This window comes from Rhinopithecus roxellana, chromosome 4, assembly GCF_007565055.1.
Source record: "Rhinopithecus roxellana isolate Shanxi Qingling chromosome 4, ASM756505v1, whole genome shotgun sequence".
NCBI lineage: Eukaryota > Metazoa > Chordata > Mammalia > Primates > Cercopithecidae > Rhinopithecus > Rhinopithecus roxellana.
The window spans coordinates 98,703,148-98,722,385 of NC_044552.1; the positions used below are offsets into that span (position 1 = coordinate 98,703,148).

Sequence of the window (19,238 nt, forward strand, 5' to 3'; positions counted from 1 at the left end):
TTGTTTATTCTACTTCAATTTTATAGGTGTCTGAATTCTTTTTTTTTTTTTTTTTTTTTGAGGCGGAGTCTCGCTCTGTCGCCCGGACTGGAGTGCAGTGGCCAGATCTCAGCTCACTGCAAGCTCCACCTCCCGGGTTTATGCCATTCTCCTGCCTCAGCCTCCCGAGTAGCTGGGACTACAGGCTCCCGCCACCTCGCCCGGCTAGTTTTTGTATTTTTAGTAGAGACGGGGTTTCACCGTGTTAGCCAGGATGGTCTCGATCTCCTGACCTCGTGATCCGCCCATCTCGGCCTCCCAAAGTGCTGGGATTACAGGCTTGAGCCACCGCGCCCGGCCTGAATTCTTTTAATAAATCTAATAAACAAGCCTAACATTTTAGATTTTTCAACCTTGTTGACGATGTTGATTGCATAGAAGAGATGACACATGGACTGTATGGTTATTTACTAGCATTTCCCCAATAAATATGCTTTACAGACAGTTGTATGCCTTTATGTAAAGAGAATGTGTGCTACCTCATACCTCTCACTCACTTTGTCTCACTCCTTTTTCTTTGCCAAATATCAAAATTATCATCCTTCTAAAGTTGAGAAAAAGACATCCCCAAGGTATATTTAATGTTTACTCCTGAAGCAAGTGCTACCACCCCATGTAAACGTTAGGTTGAGTAAAGTTAGGTTGGAGAATATACATTGGAGAAGAGGAAAAAGATAGTAAAGATGGAGGAAAATGTATGTAAGGTGTGTCCAGTTGCAAAGTAAAAAAGAAGAGTAGCTTATGTGCCTTTGAAGCGGTAATTACTAATCTGGATGATTACTGTCAACCAGATAATATGTTATAACTGAGTTTGTGTATGCCACATGGATAGGATGAGACTTACCCTCAATTCATACAAAAGTGTTCATGTTCTTTCTGTGTCACAGTTCAAACCATATATGCTTTAAGAACACTCAAGGGAAAGTGTATTTGAGTAAGAGAACTATTTCTTTATAACTGTATAACTTTGAACATATTATGTAAACTTCTTCTGTGTTAGCTTCCAGAGTTGAGGGTGTATTTGATACATATCTTCTACTTGCTGATATATATAACATTAGCACTTTAAACAACAAAAAACATTGTAGGTAACTGTGCTACTTATTTTGGTGTGTTACTCGCTTGTACTTTTCTGAATTCTGTGGATTTTAGTTTTTATACTGTAATAGGTTACTGTTAAAGGGTTTTAACTAATTTATATACATAATAAAAAAGACTAGTGAGTATATATATATTTTTTTCTTTTAAGTGATTCTATACCTATAAATAGTGAGTATATTAATACTTTAATTCAGATGTGAAATTGCTAATTTTTTATTTTTTAAAATTTGGGGGTGGTGGTCTTGCTATGTTGCCCAGGCTAGCATCAAACTCCTGGACTCACGTGATCCTCCCACCTCAGCCTTCCAAAGTACTAGGACTACAGCTATGAGCCACCACACCCAGCCTAGATGTGAAATATTTAGATCAACTTACAGTAGAATTGTGCCACTTTCACATACTGTTTTATACAGTTGTATTTAAAAATAAGTCTCTTTGTGTGTTTAGATAGTTCTATTGTTAGTCAAACTAATTATTAGGGTTGGTATATATGTTTGTGCAGGCTGTGTGCTGGGTAACTCCAGAGGATGCTGTTTACACAGACTATTATGTACATTGTGGCAGCCTTGATAATTATGCTGATAAAATAGTTGTTAGTGTGAAATTTAACTAATTCTTTATTTAATTCAGTCACAGCCCGTTGGAGATTGTGATTTTAATGTTCGTCTGCAGTGTATAGAACGAGAAATTATAAATCCTCGACACGAAAAAATGAAGACTGGGCTTATTGACAAAACACAGGAACCATTTAGTGTCAGAAATAAGCCATTTTTTGACATCTGTACTTCAAGAAAGGTAAAAATTTACTTTTTTAAAAATTAGTGCTTATAATGTCTCATAATTCAGCTTACAAGATGAATATGAATGACATTTTGCTGCCCAGTTGTCTTGACTCTGTCAGAAAATACTCGAATTGGGTATAGCACTGTTTTGGCCAAACATGGTACGACTCCTCTTCCTAGGCTTTTTCTCTTGAGTAAGATTCTCAATGGTGGCACCTTAAACTAGGTTGTTTCCGTTTTTCTCATAATAGTTTTTGTTTCATGGTCATTGGTCATACTGTGTCTTTTAAGAAGCTATAAACAACATAGAACTGTATTGAATGAAAATCATTAGGCCTGCTCCTACACATCCTGAAGGTACAGTGTTTGGTACGTACTCTTATTAAAAATATACATTTATATCTATCTATCTCTATACCTATATGTATATATAGATATATATATGTACACGCACACATACATTGAAGGTTTTCTTTTAGTATTTTTGTTGTTTCCACTTAAAATGAATCATATACTAGGGCCAGGTGCGGTGGCTCATACCTGTAATCCTAGCACTTTGGGAGGCTGAGGCAAGCAGATCACAAGGTCGGGAACTCGAGACTAGCCTGGCCAATATGGTGAAACCCCATCTCTACTAAAAATACAAAAATTAGCCACGTGTGGTGGCACCTGTCTGTAGTCCCAGCTACTCGGGAGGCTGAGGTAGGAGAATCGCTTGAACTCAGAAGGTGGAGGTTGCAGTGAGCCAAGATTGTGCCACTGCACTCCAGACTGGGCAACAGAGCAAGACTCCGTCTCAAAAAAAAAAAAAAGAATTATACTACATATTCCAGGATGTTGCTTCTTTTTGTTTTGTTTTGTTTTTTCACTTAACAGTATGGCTTGGAGATATTTCCATGTCAGTGCATAGAGATTTGCCATGTTATTTGTTAAGTGCTGCATGGTAATGATAGTAAAGATGTACTATACATTATGTTATAATTGATGGGTTTTTAGATTGCTTCTAGTCCTTTGCTATTACCAGCACTGTTTCAGTGAACGTTTTTGTTTCTATGGGTGGATATTTCTTCAGGGTAAGTAGAATTTTTGGTTTAAAGATTATGAGTAATGTTAGTAACTACTGCCAAATTCCTTTCCAAATAAAGCAATTTTGTCTCCAGCAGATGAGAGAGCTCATTCTCCCATTGCCAGCATCTTTTTCTTTTTTCTTTTTTTTGATCTGTAGGCAAGGCACTGTATTGTAATGGGAAGGTGAGTATGAGTTTTTTTTTTTTTTTTTTGAGGCAGGGTCTCACTCTTGCTCAGGCTGGAGTGCAATGGTGCCATCTTGGCTTACCACAACCTTGACCTGCTGGGGTCAAGTGATCCTCCCACCTCAGCCTACCGAGTAGCTGGAACTACAGGTGCATACTACTATGCCCAGCTAATTTTTTTGTGTTTTTCTAGAGACCAGGTTTCCCTGTTTTGCCCAGGCTGGTCTCGAACTCCTGGGCTCAAGTGATCAGTCTGCCTTAGCCTCCCAAAGTGCTGGGATTACAGGCGTGAGCCACCATGCCTGGCCAAAAAGTTCATTTTTATGTAGTTAAATTTGGCAATATATTTCTTGCATCTTCTGGTTTTCTGTCTTGCTTAAGAAGCCCTTCATCTCTAAAATGTTTTTATATTATGTTCTAATATTGCTATGATTTTGTCTGATGATTACATTTAGATGCTCTATTTTTACTCTTTCCTTCAGGGAATTGTCTTCTGTTTGCATAGTCTATTTAGCATCCAGTTTCTTCTATTCACTATCTCTTCTTCATGCCCTGTGTTCTCACATGAACATACTAATTATGTTTATGTCTCATCTTCTCCATTTTCCTTTTCATTCCTTTTTTTCTCTTTGTTCTCTTATTATTTTTAGTATCACTAATATGACTACGATTATTACTGGTACTACTGTTACTGCTGCTGCATAGTTTGTTTTCAATGGGATATTTACCAGATCTAGTGTTTAAAAGCAATTGTACCTTGGTATATCTGCTTTTTTAAGACATGACATATAAAGTGCATATTGACTATTTCCTAAGACTTTTCTCCATTTCTCGTTTGTGCTTTTGGTGAGATTCTTATTTCTTTGTATATAAATTATACAGTGTGTTCTGTGTGCCTGTTATGTGTTAGGATGTCTGATTTATTGAACTCACCTTTTAATTTGTTTTTCTTCTCTGACTTTCTGTTTTCCTTTCTTCCCTGTTTTGTAATTTCTCTGCAGTTTTGAATATTTGTGAGACATTCTTGCTTTTGGTAGTGGTTAACTTTCTTTTTTTTTTTTTTTTTTTGAGGTGGAGTCTCGCTCTGTCGCCCGGACTGGAGTGCAGTGGCCAGATCTCAGCTCACTGCAAGCTCCGCCTCCTGGGTTTACGCCATTCTCCTGCCTCAGCCTCCCGAGTAGCTGGGACTACAGGCGCCCGCCACCTCGCCCAGCTAGTTTTTGTATTTTTTAGTAGAGACGGGGTTTCACCGTGTTAGCCAGGATGGTCTCGATCTCCTGACCTCGTGATCCGCCCGTCTCGGCCTCCCAAAGTGCTGGGATTACAGGCTTGAGCCACCGCGCCCGGCCGGTAGTGGTTAACTTTCTTAGCAAACCTGATTGGTGGTTCTAATTCACAGATATGTTAGTTGGCAGTCATAAAACTCTGCTCTCCTTATCAGAATATAAATGTATTTTGAGCCTGCATACCACATGGTCCCATGCTTGATTGTATACTGATAAACATTTGAAATGTTTTAAAAGTTTTAGAAAGGATAAGGAGGCACATTTGGCATTCACAAGAAGGCCAGCTGGCTATTTCTTAAGAAGCCTGAAGGAATGTTATACCTTTTGTGAAATTTGTCATATTCCAGAATCAGGTTTGTAACTTTACAGATTCAGAAACCTTGGGAGCCATTTGCTCTTTTTTATATTTCTCTATTGTGAGTTAAATTTATAGTTCAGCTTTGATACTGGGTTATTAGTACTTTTGCATGAAAATTGCATGTGGCATCCAAGAAGTTGCGTTATGGTGGGATTTTACTTTCAAACCAGTGTTTTATATGCCTGGTTTAGGGCATTTGAAAAATTGGTGGCCACGAAGAACCGTGGTCTGTTTATATTCAACCCAGGGAGTAGTACCCAAATAATTTATATTTTTTGGGAGGAGGGTGGTTATGATAGAATTGTACAAAAATATAGCAACATATGCAATCATGTTTTAAACTCTTCACCTGCTCCTACTCTAGTCCACTTAGTTTGGTGTTAGTCTTTGGATATGATATTAGCTGTAAGTAATCCTAGCACTATTGAGTGGCTATCTTTTTCATTCAACAAGTACAGAGTAATCATCCTACTTTTATTACGATTTTATGTAACACCTGCTCGGCATGGGAATTTTGGTTGACCGCTGCCACTGTGATCTTCCCAACTGTTCACTACTTGCTTTTTGTGTCTGTTTTGGCAGCAGGATATTAAGGGGGTACCTACAAGAGCCTGTGTACTACTGTGCCGTGTCCAATAGGTTGGGTAAAGATAAAGTTAATATTTAACATCTGCTGTGTCCATGGTGGAAATCTATTAACTGGAACTATGTTCTCTTATGAGAATATTTTCTAAATTGTAAATACAGTATAAAAGTTGAGCAAAAGCCAAATTGCTTTGGTTTGTGTTCGTTTTTGAAAAATGAGTTTGACAGGTTGTGCTGTCATAATTCAGAGTTCAGCATTTAAGAAAATGTGTTTAGATAGTATAATTTCATTATTCAAATCAGTACTGCCTAGAAATATTTTCTAATGTGTAACATCAGAACTATTTTTTAGGGATTTGAAGCAATTATGTGGAACAACTTTTTATGTAGTTTTTCACTAGAAAGACAGTGATCTTACTGTGTTTTTCTTTATACTTAGCTTATGTAATTCCTTAAAATCATAGGATATTTCTTTTTTAAAAGCAATTCTAGCTAGGTGTGGTGGTCCACGCGTGTAATCCCAGCACTTTGGAAGGCCAAGGCGCTTGGATCGCTTGTGCCCAAGAGTTCGAGACCAACCTGGGCAACATGGAAAAACCCCGTCTCTACAAAAAATACAAAAAAATTAGCCGGACATGGTGGCACGTGCTTGCAGTTCCAGCTACTCAGGAGGCAGAGGTGGAAAGATTGCTTGAGCCTGGCAGGTTGAGGCTACAGTGAGCCACGATTGCGCCACTGTACTTCAGCCTGGGTGGCAGAGTGGGACCCTGTCTCAAAATAAATAAATAAAGAATAAAAGCAATTATAATTTTTAGAATTTTAAGTAGTCTCCTCTCCTCACTTTCAGTTCTTATTATTGTATTTTGTCCTTAATGTCTCAAAGTAGTTTTGGTTGTAGAATACCAAAGGAAGACATGTTTTGTAGCAGAATTGGTATAACATGTAAGATCTTAGTAATACCAGTTATAGGATAATAACTACAATTGAAAGGTTATTGCTGTGGAGATTTTTATCTTTGCTAATAGGATGGTAAAATAGTGATCTTATGAACCTTACAGCTTTTCAGGGAAGTATAGATCATTTATTTTAGGAATGGTAGCTTTTATGAAGTTTTAAACAAAATTTACAACTATAAAACATGCATACTCATTTTGTAGAAAAATAATAGAATTTCATATTTGTGTATCTTTAAAATCTCAAAGATGATTCTGATTTTAGGAATTTATTAATATAGCTCTGTAACTCTTTGTTTTGTTTAATTTGATCTGTTAAACACAATGAAGGGATAATTGTTCAGTTTTTAACTTTAATATACAGTCAGAATACAATATCCAAAATAGTAATAACAAGTTGTTTTTCAAATTGCGATTCTATTTACATTTCCAGTGAAGGCCAATTCAAAAAGAATTATTTGAGTAGATTACATATGACTAACAAAACTCTAAAAACATGCAGTAAAAAGTTTCTCTGAAAGCTCCCCATCCATTTATCACCTTATCAGTAACCATTGCTGTTAGCTTTTAGTGTATCCATCCAGAATTTCTTTATGAATAAATAAATGCATTTATTTATATTCTTACTACCTCCATATAGGGATGATTTTTTTTTTCCTTTTTTCGAAACAAAGTCTTGCTCTGTCATCCAGGCTGGAGTGCAGTGGTGCCATCATTGCTCATTGCATCCTTGACCTCCCAGACTGAAACAATCCTCCCAACTCAGCCTCCCGAGTAGCTGGAACTATAGACCTGAACCAGCATTCCTAGCTAATTTTTAAATTTTTTGTAGTGATGGGATCTTGCTATATTAACCAGGCTGGTCTCAAATTCCTGGGCTCCAGCGATCTGCCTGCCTTGGCCTCCCAAAGTGTTGTGATTACAGGCATGAGACACCATGACCAGCACGGTGACTTTTTAATACACTGTTCTGTCCTTTTCTTTTTTTCTTTTTCTTTTCTTCTTTTTTTTTTTTTTTTTTTGAACTTGACAGTATGTCTTAAGTCTCTTCACCCCAGTATTGGTACACAGAGATTAGATCATCTTTTTTTTTTTTTTTAAACAGTTGCACAGATTTTCATTGTATCAGTATACCATAACTTAGCTAACATCATAGTCATAGACATTTGGGTTCTTCTTAGTCTGTTGACATGGTTTTTGTTTTTTTTTTGCATATAGATATTCAGTTGTTTCTATACCAGTTGAAGAGACTATCCTTTTCTCATTGAATTCCTTTTGCACGTTTATAAAAAATGAAGTTAGTTGTATATGTCTGGTTCTGTTTCTAGACTGTCTGTTCTGTTCCCTTGATCTATTTGTCTGTCTTTACTCAAGTACCATACTGCCTTGATTATTTTTGGTTGTTGTGAATCTTGAAATCCGATAGTATAAATGTTCTAACTTTGTTGTTCTTTTCTAAGTTGTTTGGCTATTCTAGGCCTTTGCATTTTTATGTGAATTTTATAATTAGCTGTCAATTTCTACAAAAAAGTCTGCTGGGAGTTTGGTTGGAATTGTAATGAATATATAGGTCAGTTTTGGGGAAGAACTAACATCATAACAATGCTGAGTTCTCTAGTTCATCAACCTGGCATATATTTTCTTTTATGTAGGTCTTCTTTATTGTCTCTCAGCAGTTTTTGTAGTTTTAAGCATGAGATTTTGCTCATCTTTTTTCAGATTTTTTTCATACTTTTTGATGTTGTCATAAAAATCTTTGAAAAATTTCCATTTCTGACTATTAGTAGTGTATAGAAGAAATATACTGACTTTTTTCTCCAAAGGAGTATGTTGATTTTTGTATATTGATGTTTTATCTTACAGTCTTGCTAAACTCAATTATTACAGTAATAATTTTTTGTGAATTTCATCAAAATTGTTACATAGATAATAATGTCAGTGAGAAAGGTGCTACTTTTCCCTTTCCAACTTGGATGCTTTTAATTTTATTCTCCTGCCTTGAATAAAATTCAAGATGTTGAATCATTCTGTCATTCCTAGGATAAGCCCTACTTTGTCTTAATACATTGTTTTAAAATATATTATTTTAATAATAATATTACATTATTGTTCTGCACTGGCTAGAATCTATTGTTTAATGTTGTATGGAAGCAGTGAGAGTGAGCAGCCTTGTCTTCTTCCTCATCTATGGGGAAGCAAAATTTGGTTTTAACTATTAAATAGGATGTTAGCCATAGGACTCTAGAATAAGATGCCTTTTATACATGGTTAGGTTTTAAACCTGATAATTTTGGCATACTAATCTTATTTATCTAACTCTCTTACTTCATTTTGTTATTGCTTGTAATAATTTTGCAATTTTTTTTTAGGTATTCATATTAAGTGTAAATAGTGATATTTTTACTTACTGGATTTTTCATACATTAACTTTTGACTAATTTGATTGTACACAAATACAGTTTTAAATTGTGGCAGTAGTTATGTGGATTCTTATTTCCTGATTTGAGTGGGAATGCTTCTGGTGTTTCTTCAGAGTATGATATGCTGCCTTTAATTCTGAGATCTGTTTTATCAGATGAAACAAGTATGCATTTGGTTCTATTTCACTAAGTGATTTTATTTTTAACCACAAATGACTGTTCGGTTTGGTCAAATGGCTTTTCATCTACTATTTTTTCTTTCTGTTTAGATCTGTTTATCTCATGAATTATATGAAAGTATTTCCTGATGTTGAATCATTCTTTCATTCCTGGAATAAGCCCTTCTTTGTCTTAATATATTATTTTAAAAAATGTGCTGCCCAGTTTTTTTTCTACCTTTTTAGAAGGATTTTTGCATTGATGTTTATACATAATCTTGATATTTTATAAATCTTTGGAAACTTTTTCATCAGTGGTATGCTCTGTTACACTCTTTTCATCAGTGTTATAAAAAGAACTTGGTTTAAAAAAATACGTTCTAGAGCTGTTTTTTGTTATTGGTGGTGTTGTCGTTGTTGTTGTTTTAAGACAGGGTCTTGCTCTGTTACCCAGGTTGGAGTGCAGTGACATAGTTATAGCTCACTACAGCCTTGAACTCCTGGGCTCAAGTGATCCTCCCGCCTCAGCCTCCCGAGTAGCTGGGACTTCAGGCATGTGCCACCACACTCAGCAAATTTTAGAATATTTTGTGGAGGTGGTGCCTCTCAGTATGTTTGACCAGGGTGGTCTTGAACTCTTAGGCTCAAGCAATCCTCCTGCCTTGACTTCCCAAAGTGTTGGGATTACAGGGTGAGCCACTGTGCAAGGCCAGAGCAGTTTTAATAAAAACATTGGAATTATCTGCTTTTTTAGGTTTTTGAGGAATTCCCCTACAGAATTATTTGGATTGTAGTGCTTTGAGTTTGGGTTAATATCTTTTTCACTTCCTATGTGAAAATTGGTACATTTAAATTTTTCTCTCCCTTTGAGTACAATATCCATTTATTAAAATACTTGAAGTTTTCTCTTTTTTGTGTGTGTGTGGGTATTTTTTTGCACTTAATCTTAGCCAAGAAGTTGAGAACTGATTTTTAAAAATGTGATAGCTATTTAATTTTTTCTCCTCCCACGAACTTTTAGTTTAATTTTTTATTTCTGCTCTTTTCCTAAGCCAAGCCTAGTTCTTTTTTTATTTTATTTTAGAGATAGGATCTTGTTCTGTCACCCAGTAGAGTGGAGTGGCATGATGACAACTCACTGCGGCCTTGACTTCCTTGTCTGCAGCAAACTTCCTGCCTTAGCCTCCTGAGTAGCTGGGACTACAAGCACGTGTTACCACGCCCGGCTAACTTTTGTGTCTTTTGTAGAGATGGGGTTTCACCATGTTCCCCAGGTTGGTCTTGAACTCCCGAGCTCAAGCAGTCTGCCCACCTCGACCTCCCAAAGTGTTGGAATTATAGGCGTGAGCCACCACACCTGGCAAATGTCTGATAATTTCTTTGTCATGTTAGTAAGGGTTTTGTGGTTTTGGTTTATTTTTTAATCTTTCCCAGGATTGTGAGAGTTTTAAAATTTCGACTGGAAGAGTCTTTATTTTCTGAGTTTATTCTTAATTAAAAAAATTTTATTGTAGTGACATGAGAGAATATTATCTGTACTTTTTCTGCAATGTATTATAAGGTGTCATCAGTTTTTTATATATATATATTTTTATTTTTATTTATTTATTTGTTTATTTATTTATTTATTTGAGACAGAGTCTTGCTCTGTCGCCCAGGCTGGAGTGCAGTGGCACAATCTCGGCTCACTGCAAGCTCCACCTCTCAGGTTCACGCCATTCTCCTGCCTCAGCCTCCCGAGTAGCTAGGACTACAGGCGCCCGCCACCACACCTGGCTAATTTTTTTGTATTTTTAGTAGAGATGGGGTTTCACTATGTTAGCCCGGATGGTCTTGATCTCCTGACCTTGTGATCCGCCCACCTTGGCCTCCCAAAGTGCTGGGATTACAGGCGTGAGCCACCGCGCCCTGCCTTTTAAAATTTTTTAATTTTATTTTTTTAAAATAGAGACAGAGTCTTGCTATATTGCCCAGGCTGGTCTCAAACTCATGGACTCAAGCAGTTCTTTCACCTCAGTGTCCCAAGTAGCTGAGCTGCAGACATATACCACTGTGTCTGGCTAATTATAATACTTTCTAAAATTTTCTGGTACAGATCTATCAGCCTTAAAATTCTGGTAGTTACTGACTTTTTGTCCTATTCTGAGGTTTAATGTTTTTATACGATGTTTTTCATAGGCATTTTAGTAGGTGTTTTGGAAAGTTTGTACCAGATCTGCTAGATAGACAATATTTTAAACTAGAAAGCTCTGCTATTATTTGCTTAGTCTGAGAAGCTGCTTTTTACATTTCATAATTATTTTCCCCTTATTTTCAGGGAATAGGTTATCTGTGTGTATAAGTAGATGGGAAAGACCACTCTAAAATTGCTGCCATTTATGGAGTGATAACATTGTCTGATATATTCTTGTCTAATTGCCCATTTTTCTGGCCAATTGGCAAAAATAATAACGCATTTTCTTCTTTGACAAACTTCTCATGTTTACTTTTCCCACTTGTAAAGTTCTATTGCTGTTGAAATAGTATGTTGTCTTTCTTTATTTTCTGCTTGTCTGTGTCTTGGAACTCTGTACATTTCCCTTAGGAGGAGTCAATTGTGTATAGTTAGGATGTAGTGAAAGAACATGCAAAGAATCACTCTTGAGTGATTTTAGGAAATTGTCTTTGATTAAAAAATAAAAAGCAAGTCTCTGTGCCCTTCCCCCCATTTCAAAAGCTAGAATTAAAAATGAAAACAAACGAACAGATAATCTCTTGAAGTTCCTAGTGGCAAAGCTTTTCTCTGCTTGGAGTCATTTTATTTTCTACTGTGTAGTTAGACTAGAAAAATTTTATGTGGAAAATATTCTTAAATAATTTGCTTATTGCTGTTTCAAAAGTAAAATGTTTGCTTTGTAGGATGACAGAGTAGTAAATGTTAAGATCTCCTTCCTAATAATTGTTGAGAGAATTAGACAATTATGAAGGTTATTCTTTTACTACATTTAATTTTTCAAGGACACATTTACTTTTAAAATAATTTTATTAATATTTGTTATTTGCATGCTTTGTTAGGTAGGAATTTAAATTTTATGTTTATATATTTCATTTGGCATTCAGATTTATTTTCTAGGTACTGGTTTTCTTTTCTTTATTTTCTTATTTATCACTAAATGTAGATTTATAAGTTCTTAAGTGTTTGTTCAAGACTAGTAGTTCATAAAACCATAAGGCTTTTTCTTTTTATATCACTGTTCTATGACTTTATCAGTGTTGTATTGTTTGTGTCACAGTAAAAGAAAAAGAACCTTTGAGAGTTTGTTATGGCAACTGTGGTTGAAGAGAAGAAAGAATTTTTGCTTAAACATGAAGATCTGTTGTTCACACATAGAGATTTTCAGTGATTGTGCCTAATTTTTAATGAAATTACAGATAAAATGGTGCAACTGCATTTTGGTTTGAAAGCAGATGCAAGATAAAATAAGGATGACCATTCTCATGTTTGCGGTGTTCAGTTTTGCATTATCTAGTCTATTAATATGTCATTCATTATTGGTAATTGAATATGGCCTTTCAATCTCATTCATATGTCATTTCAGAGGGAAATTTAAGAAAATAATATAATGCATACTAAAGAGAATTCATACTTTCATATGGCAAACCTAAAGATTTATTGTCCCAGATAACTTCTTTTGGAGTAGTAAATCTTGTTTACTGACACATGAAGAAATAATTGTATCTCATGCCATATATATTTGAAATATTTCTATGAAAGATTTATAATTGTAACATGGAGAAATTTCTATGTTTGCCCAATATGAGAGCTAAATTGTTTTATAATTAACATTAAAAAATACCTATTTGTAGATTCAGAGGAAAATGATGATTATTTTGTTTTTTTTTTTTTATTCTTTTTTTTTGAGACGAAGTCTTGCTCTGTTGCCCAGGCCAGAGTGCACTGGTGCTATCTTGGCTCACTGCAACTTCTGCCTCCCGGGTTCAAGCGATTCTCCTGCCTCAGCCTCCTGAATAGCTAGATTACAGGTGTGTGCCACCACACTCAGCTAATTTTTGTCTTTTTAGTAGAGTCGCAGTTTCACTATATTGGCCAGACTGGTCTTGAACTCCTGACCTCGTGATCTGCCTGCCTCGGCTTCCCAAAGTGCTGGGATTACAGGTGTGAGCTACCGTGCTCTGTCAAAAGATGATTATTGGCCTCCAAAATAATTAAGAGGCAGTTACTTTGTCTAAATCTGATGAATTAATTGTTCTGTGATTGTGAGTTTGCTGCAGGTTAACAAAGGCATAGGATTGACATAGATCACATGACTGTATTCACATTCAACTGAACGCTTTTTTAAACATTATACTTTAAATTCTGGGATACATGTGCAGAACATGCAGGTTTGTTACATAGGTATACATGTGCTATGGTGGTTTGTTGCGCCCATCATCCTGTCATCTACATTAGGTATTTCTCCTAATGCTATCCCTCCCCTAGCCCTCCACCCCGGACAGGCCCCTGTGTGTGATGTTCCCCTCCCTGTGTCCATGTGTTCTCATTATTCAGCTTCCGCTTATGAGTTGAAGATGCAGTGTTTGGTTTTCTGTTCCTGTGCTAGTTTGCTGGGAATGATGGTTTCCAGCGTCATCCATGTCCCTGCAAAGGACGTGAACTCATCCCTTTTTATGGCTGCATAGTATTCCATGGTGTATATGTGCCACATTTTCTTTATCCAGTCTATCATTGATGGGCATTTGGATTGGTTCCAAGTCTTTGCTGTTGTGAATAGTGCTGCAATAAACATACGTGTGCATGTGTCTTTTTAGTAGAATGATTTATACTCCTCTGGTTATATACCAGTAACCTAGCTAATCTAGTGGGGACTTGGAGAACCTTTCTGTCTAGCACTCTGTGTCTAGCGCAGGGATTGTAAACGCACCAATCAGCACACTCTCAAAACATACCAATCAGCTCTCTGTAAAATGGACGAATCATCTCTCTGTAAAACGGACCAATCAGATCTCTGTAAAATGGACCAATTGATCTTTGTAAAACGGACCAATCAGATCTCTGTAAAATGGACCAATCAGCAGGATGTGGGTGGGACCCGCGGAGCCAGGGAGCGGCAACCAGCTTGGGTCCCTTTCCAGGTTGTGGAAGCAGTGTTCTGTCGCTCTTTACAATAAATCTTGCTGTGGCTCACTGTTTGGGTCCACGCTGTCTTTAAGAGCTGTAACACTCACTGGGAAGGTCTGCAGCTTCACTCCTGAAGCCAGCGAGACCCAAACCCACTGGGAAGAATGAACAACTCCAGACATGCTGCCTTTAAGAGCTGTAAGGCTCAGTGCGAGGGTCCGCGGCTTCATTCTTGAAGTCAGCAAGACCAAGAACCCACCAATTCTGGACACAGTCTTGTGGGCATTTAGTGCTATAAATTTCCCTCTAAACACTGCTTAAGCTGTGTCCCGAAGATTCTGGTACATTGTGTCTTTGTTCTCATTGGTTTCAAAGAACTTCTTTATTTTTGCCTTAATTTCATTATTTCATTATTTGTTTCTTCCTTAATTAACTTCTTTATTTCTGCCCTGTAGTCATTCAGGAGCAGGTTGTTCAGTTTCCATGTAGTTGTGCGGTTTTTGAGTGAGTTTCATAATCCTGAGTTGTGATTTGATTGCACTGTGGTCTGAGAGACTGTTATGATTTCTGTTCTTTTGCATTTGCTGAGGAGTGTTTTACTTCCAATTATGTGGTCAATTTTAGAGTAAGTGTGATGTGATGCTGAGAAGAGTGTATATTCTGTTGATTTTGCTTGAAGAGTTCCGTAGATGTCTGGTCTGCTTGGTCCAGAGTTGAGTTCAAGTCCTAAATATCCTTGTTAATTTCCTGTCTCGTTGATCTGTTTTAATATTGACAGTGGGTGTTAAAGTCTCCCATTATGATAGTATAGGAGTCTAAGACTCTTTGTAGGCCTCTAAGAACTTGCTTTATGAATCGGGGTGCTCTGTATTGGGTGCATATATATTTAAGATAGCTCTTCTTGTTGCATTGATCTCTTTACCATTATGTAATGCCCTTCTTTGTCTCTTTTGATCTTTGTTGGTTTAAAGTCTATTTTATCAGAGACTAGGATTGCAACCCCTGAGTTTTTTTTTATTTCCATTTGCTTGGTAAATCTTCCTCCATCCCTTTATTTTGAGCCTGTGTGTGTCTTTGCACACAAGGTGGGTCTCCAGAATACAGCACACTAATGGGTCTTGACTCTGTATCCAATTTGCCAGTCTGTGTCTATTATTTGGGGCATTTAGCCCATTTACATTTAAGGTTAATATTGTTATGTATGAATTTGATTCTGTCATTATGGTGCTAGCTGGTTATTTTGCCCATTAGTTGATGCAGTTTCTTCATAGTGTCGACGGTCTTTACAATTTGGTATGTTTTTGCAGTGGTTGGTACCAGTTTTTTCTTTTCATATTTAGTGCTTCCTTTAGGAGCTCTTGTAAGGCAGCCCTGGTGTTGACAAAATCTCAGCATTTGCTTGTTTGTAAGGGATTTTATTTCTCCTTCGCTTATGAAGCTTAGTTGGCTGGATATGAAATTGTGGGTTGAAAATTATTTTCTTTAAGAATGTTGAATATTGGCCCTCACTGTCCTCTGGCTTGTAGGGTTTCTGCTGAGAGATCTGCTGTTAGTCTGACAGGCTTCCCTTTATGGGTAACCCAACCTTTCTCTCTGGCTGCCCTTAACATTTTTTCCTTCATTTCAACTTTGGTGAATCTCATGATTATATGTCTTGGGGTTGCTCTTCTGGAGGAGTATCTTTGTGGTGTTCTCTGTTTCCTGAATTTGATTGTTGGCCTATCTTGCTAGGTTGGGGAAGTCCTCCTGGATAATATCCTGAAGAGTGTTTTCCAACTTGATTCCATTCTCCCTGTCACTTTCAGGTACACCAATCAAACATAGGTTTGGTCTTTTCACATAGTCCCATATTTCTTGGAGGCTTTGTTAGTTCCTTTTCATTTCTTTTTTCTCTAATCTTGTCTTCAGGCTTTATTTCATTAAGTTGATCTTCAATCTCTGATATCCTTTCTTCTGCTTGGTTGATTTGGCTATCGATACTTGTGTATGCTTCATGAAGTTCTCATGCTGTGTTTTTCAGCTTTATAAGGTCATGTATGTTCTCTAAACTGGTTATTCTAGTTAGCAATTCCTCTAACATTTTTTCAAGATTCTTAGCTTCCTTGCATTGGATTAGAACATGCCTCTTTAGCTCGGAGGAGTTTGTTATTACCCACCTTCTGAAGCCTACTTCTGTCAATTCCTCAAACTTATTCTCCATCTAGTTTTGTTCCCTTGCTGGTGAGGAGTGGTGATCCTTTGGAGGAGAAGAGACATTCTGGCTTTTGGAATTTTCAGCCTTTTTGGGCTGGTTTTTGCTCATCTTCGTGCATTTATCTACTTTTGGTCTTTGATGTTGGTGACCTTCGGATGGGGTTTCTGAGTGGACGTCCCTTTTGTTGATGTTGATGCTATTCCTTTCTGTTTGTTAGTTTTCCTTCTAACAGTCAGGCCCCTCTTCTGCAGCTCTGCCAATCTTACTAAAAGTAAAATATAGAAAACTTGTGTGTTATTATTGAATGATTGCAATAAAATTTTAAAATACTTTCAGAAATTACTTCAGTGAAGCCCTTAAACTCGTAGGTTTAAGTAACTTCTCTAAGGCATGAGTGTGAAGACAAATGCATGAAAACAAACTGTAAATCACAGATATGGTTCTAGTACCTAATTGGTGATGATGTTGAAGAAGGGTGTCAGACAACTCTGTTGTTTATACGGAACCAGATTTTCTGTACCTTGTTTACCAAATAAGATGCTATCGGTTGTAAGACCATGCCCCCTGCCCACCTTTTTCTTTTCATACCTTTGGAAATGTGTTACCCAGTGGTACATGAAGTCAACTGTGATTTGTCATTGTAAGGTAAGTGCTGTTTTCAGACATGTGAACGTGTGGGCTGTGAAATAGGGAAGTATATATTTCCCAATAGAGGGAGGAACTCTATATTTTCTATGCTAATTTTAAAATTGGTTTGAATAAACCAGTCATTTGAATAGATTAGAAAGAGATCAGCATCAATTTGTTTGTATTCTACTATTGTGCCATCAGTCTTGCCTTACTTTGTTGGACATGGGTGCAGAGTGAGGAGACGGATAGTGGAAAATGCAAACAATTTATATGAACATATGGAATATGGCAACTGTAAGTGTCGTGTAGAGGCAACATTTAAAAACAATGGTCATAATCAGAGCAATTTTGTATATTGGTGATAGCTGAAAAGCTCTAATAGTGAACTGTTTCAGTAGAAGACCAGTAGAACACACTGCGCGTTGCAGTGGAAGAAACAGTACCACTGTTTAACAAAGTTTGGTTGTAGACACAAAACAAAGGCAAGATTTACATGTATTCCAATAAATATTAAAATATATATATATGTGTCAAACATATACACACACTGATTTGGAAAATAGGCTGTATTTATTTAAAAAATAATGATTTTCAAGTTAGTATCTGTTATTGGATATTTAGATTGCTACCAAAGTTTTTTTTCTAATGTTTTGATGAATATCTCTTTAGATAACTTAGTGAAAGTTCATGAGTATTTCCTTAGGATAAATTCTAAAAATGGAATCTTAGGCTCTTATCTATGCGACCACATATTCCTGAAAGTTTGTGCTACTGTGTGTCTCCAGCCATGTGGTAGGTAGAATTCTAAGGTGACCCCAGTGCCTGTTGTGTAACCCTGTCCTCTTCAGTGTGGGTGGGATCTGTAGCTTGCTTCTAACCAATAGATGGCAAATGTCATGGGATATTGTGTCAATTATTAATTTATATTCTTACTTCTCAGTGTACCCTTCAATATATGCTCTATGATAACTGACAGACTTTCTTTGAGCATTTTCATTTAAGAATTTTGGCATTTTGTAAATAATTTTTGATTATTACTTTCCTTTCATTTTTACCTGTATGTTTTATAGAAAACAGACAGAAGGCTGGGCGCGGTGGGTTACACCTGTAATCCCAGCTGTTTGGGAGGCCAAGGCAGGCGGATCACTTGAGGTCAGGAGTTCGAGACCAGCCTGGCCAACATGGTGAAACCCCGTCTTTACTAAAAATACAAAAAGTAGCTGGATGTGGTGGTGGATGCCTGTAATTCCAGGTACTCCAGAGGCAGAGGTAGGAGAATCTCTTGAACCCAGGTTGCAGTGAGCTGAGATCACACCACTGCATTCCAGCTTGAATGACAGAGCAAGACATGGTCTCCAAAAAAAGAAAAAGAAAACAAACATGTTTTCAGTTTATTGCACGGTCCTTTTTGTTGGCGTCTTGTTTATATGTATTTTCTTTCAAAGCAGACCTGTCCAACCGAACATCTGTAAGATGATGAAAATGTTCTGTAGTCTTTGCTGTGTACTACAGTGCCTCCTAGCCAAACATGCTTATTGAGTAGTACTTGAATTGTGGTTAGTACAGCTGAGGGAACTGGATTTTTAATGTCATTTAATTTAAATTTTTGTAGCCATATGTGGCCATTGAATAGCACAGTTTTAATATATAGTTGTGTGCCACTTAACAATGTTTTGGTCAACTTTGGGCTGCATATATAATGGTGGTCCCATAAGATTATAACAAAGTTGCCCTGTACAGGTGTACCATTTTTTATCTTTTATACATAAATACTTACCAGCGTGTTACAGTTGCCTGCGGTATTCAGTACAGAGCATAATTACATGCTGTACCGGTTTGTAGCCTAGGAGCAATAGGCTATATATTATATATCCTAGTGTATAGTTGACTCTACCATCTAGGTTTGTGTAAGAACACTCAGTGATGTTTGCACAATGACAGAATCACTCAACAATGCATTTTTTTAGAGCATGCTCCTGTTGTTAAATGATGCATAACTATATTTTTAAATTTAATTTGCTGGTATGTAGGATTTTTGTGTCTATATCATAGATTCTTTTTATATTTAAAGTAAAATAAAACTTATCTTGATGTATACCTATATGATCTAGTTCCTGCCCACCTTGCTGCTAATTTTCTATGACTTTCTTTTACAGTTACTGTTCACTGGTGTTTTTATTTCTTGTATTCCCACATATGATACTTTATAGTTCATTTTAAGACATTTGCACTCTGGAACTGTGCTTAGCTTTTATGGCTGCCTCTTTCTAGTTCTCAGCTAAATCTCAACTCCTTTGTTAGCCTGATCTCTGATTTTTTTTCCAACAACATTTTATTTAGAAAAAAATTTAAATATACAG

The 19,238-nt window shown here is 36.7% G+C and overlaps 1 protein-coding gene across 1 annotated transcript in view; it reads left to right on the forward strand.

The window, feature by feature from the left end:
* The window catches only part of RNGTT (RNA guanylyltransferase and 5'-phosphatase), a 330,605-nt gene that overhangs the window by 115,562 nt on the left and 195,805 nt on the right, over positions 1 to 19,238 (forward strand). The window contains exon 11 of the mRNA XM_010357776.1: positions 1,771 to 1,935. Within this exon, the coding sequence (XP_010356078.1) occupies positions 1,771 to 1,935 (165 nt within the window). The remainder of the gene's footprint in view (positions 1 to 1,770; positions 1,936 to 19,238) is intronic.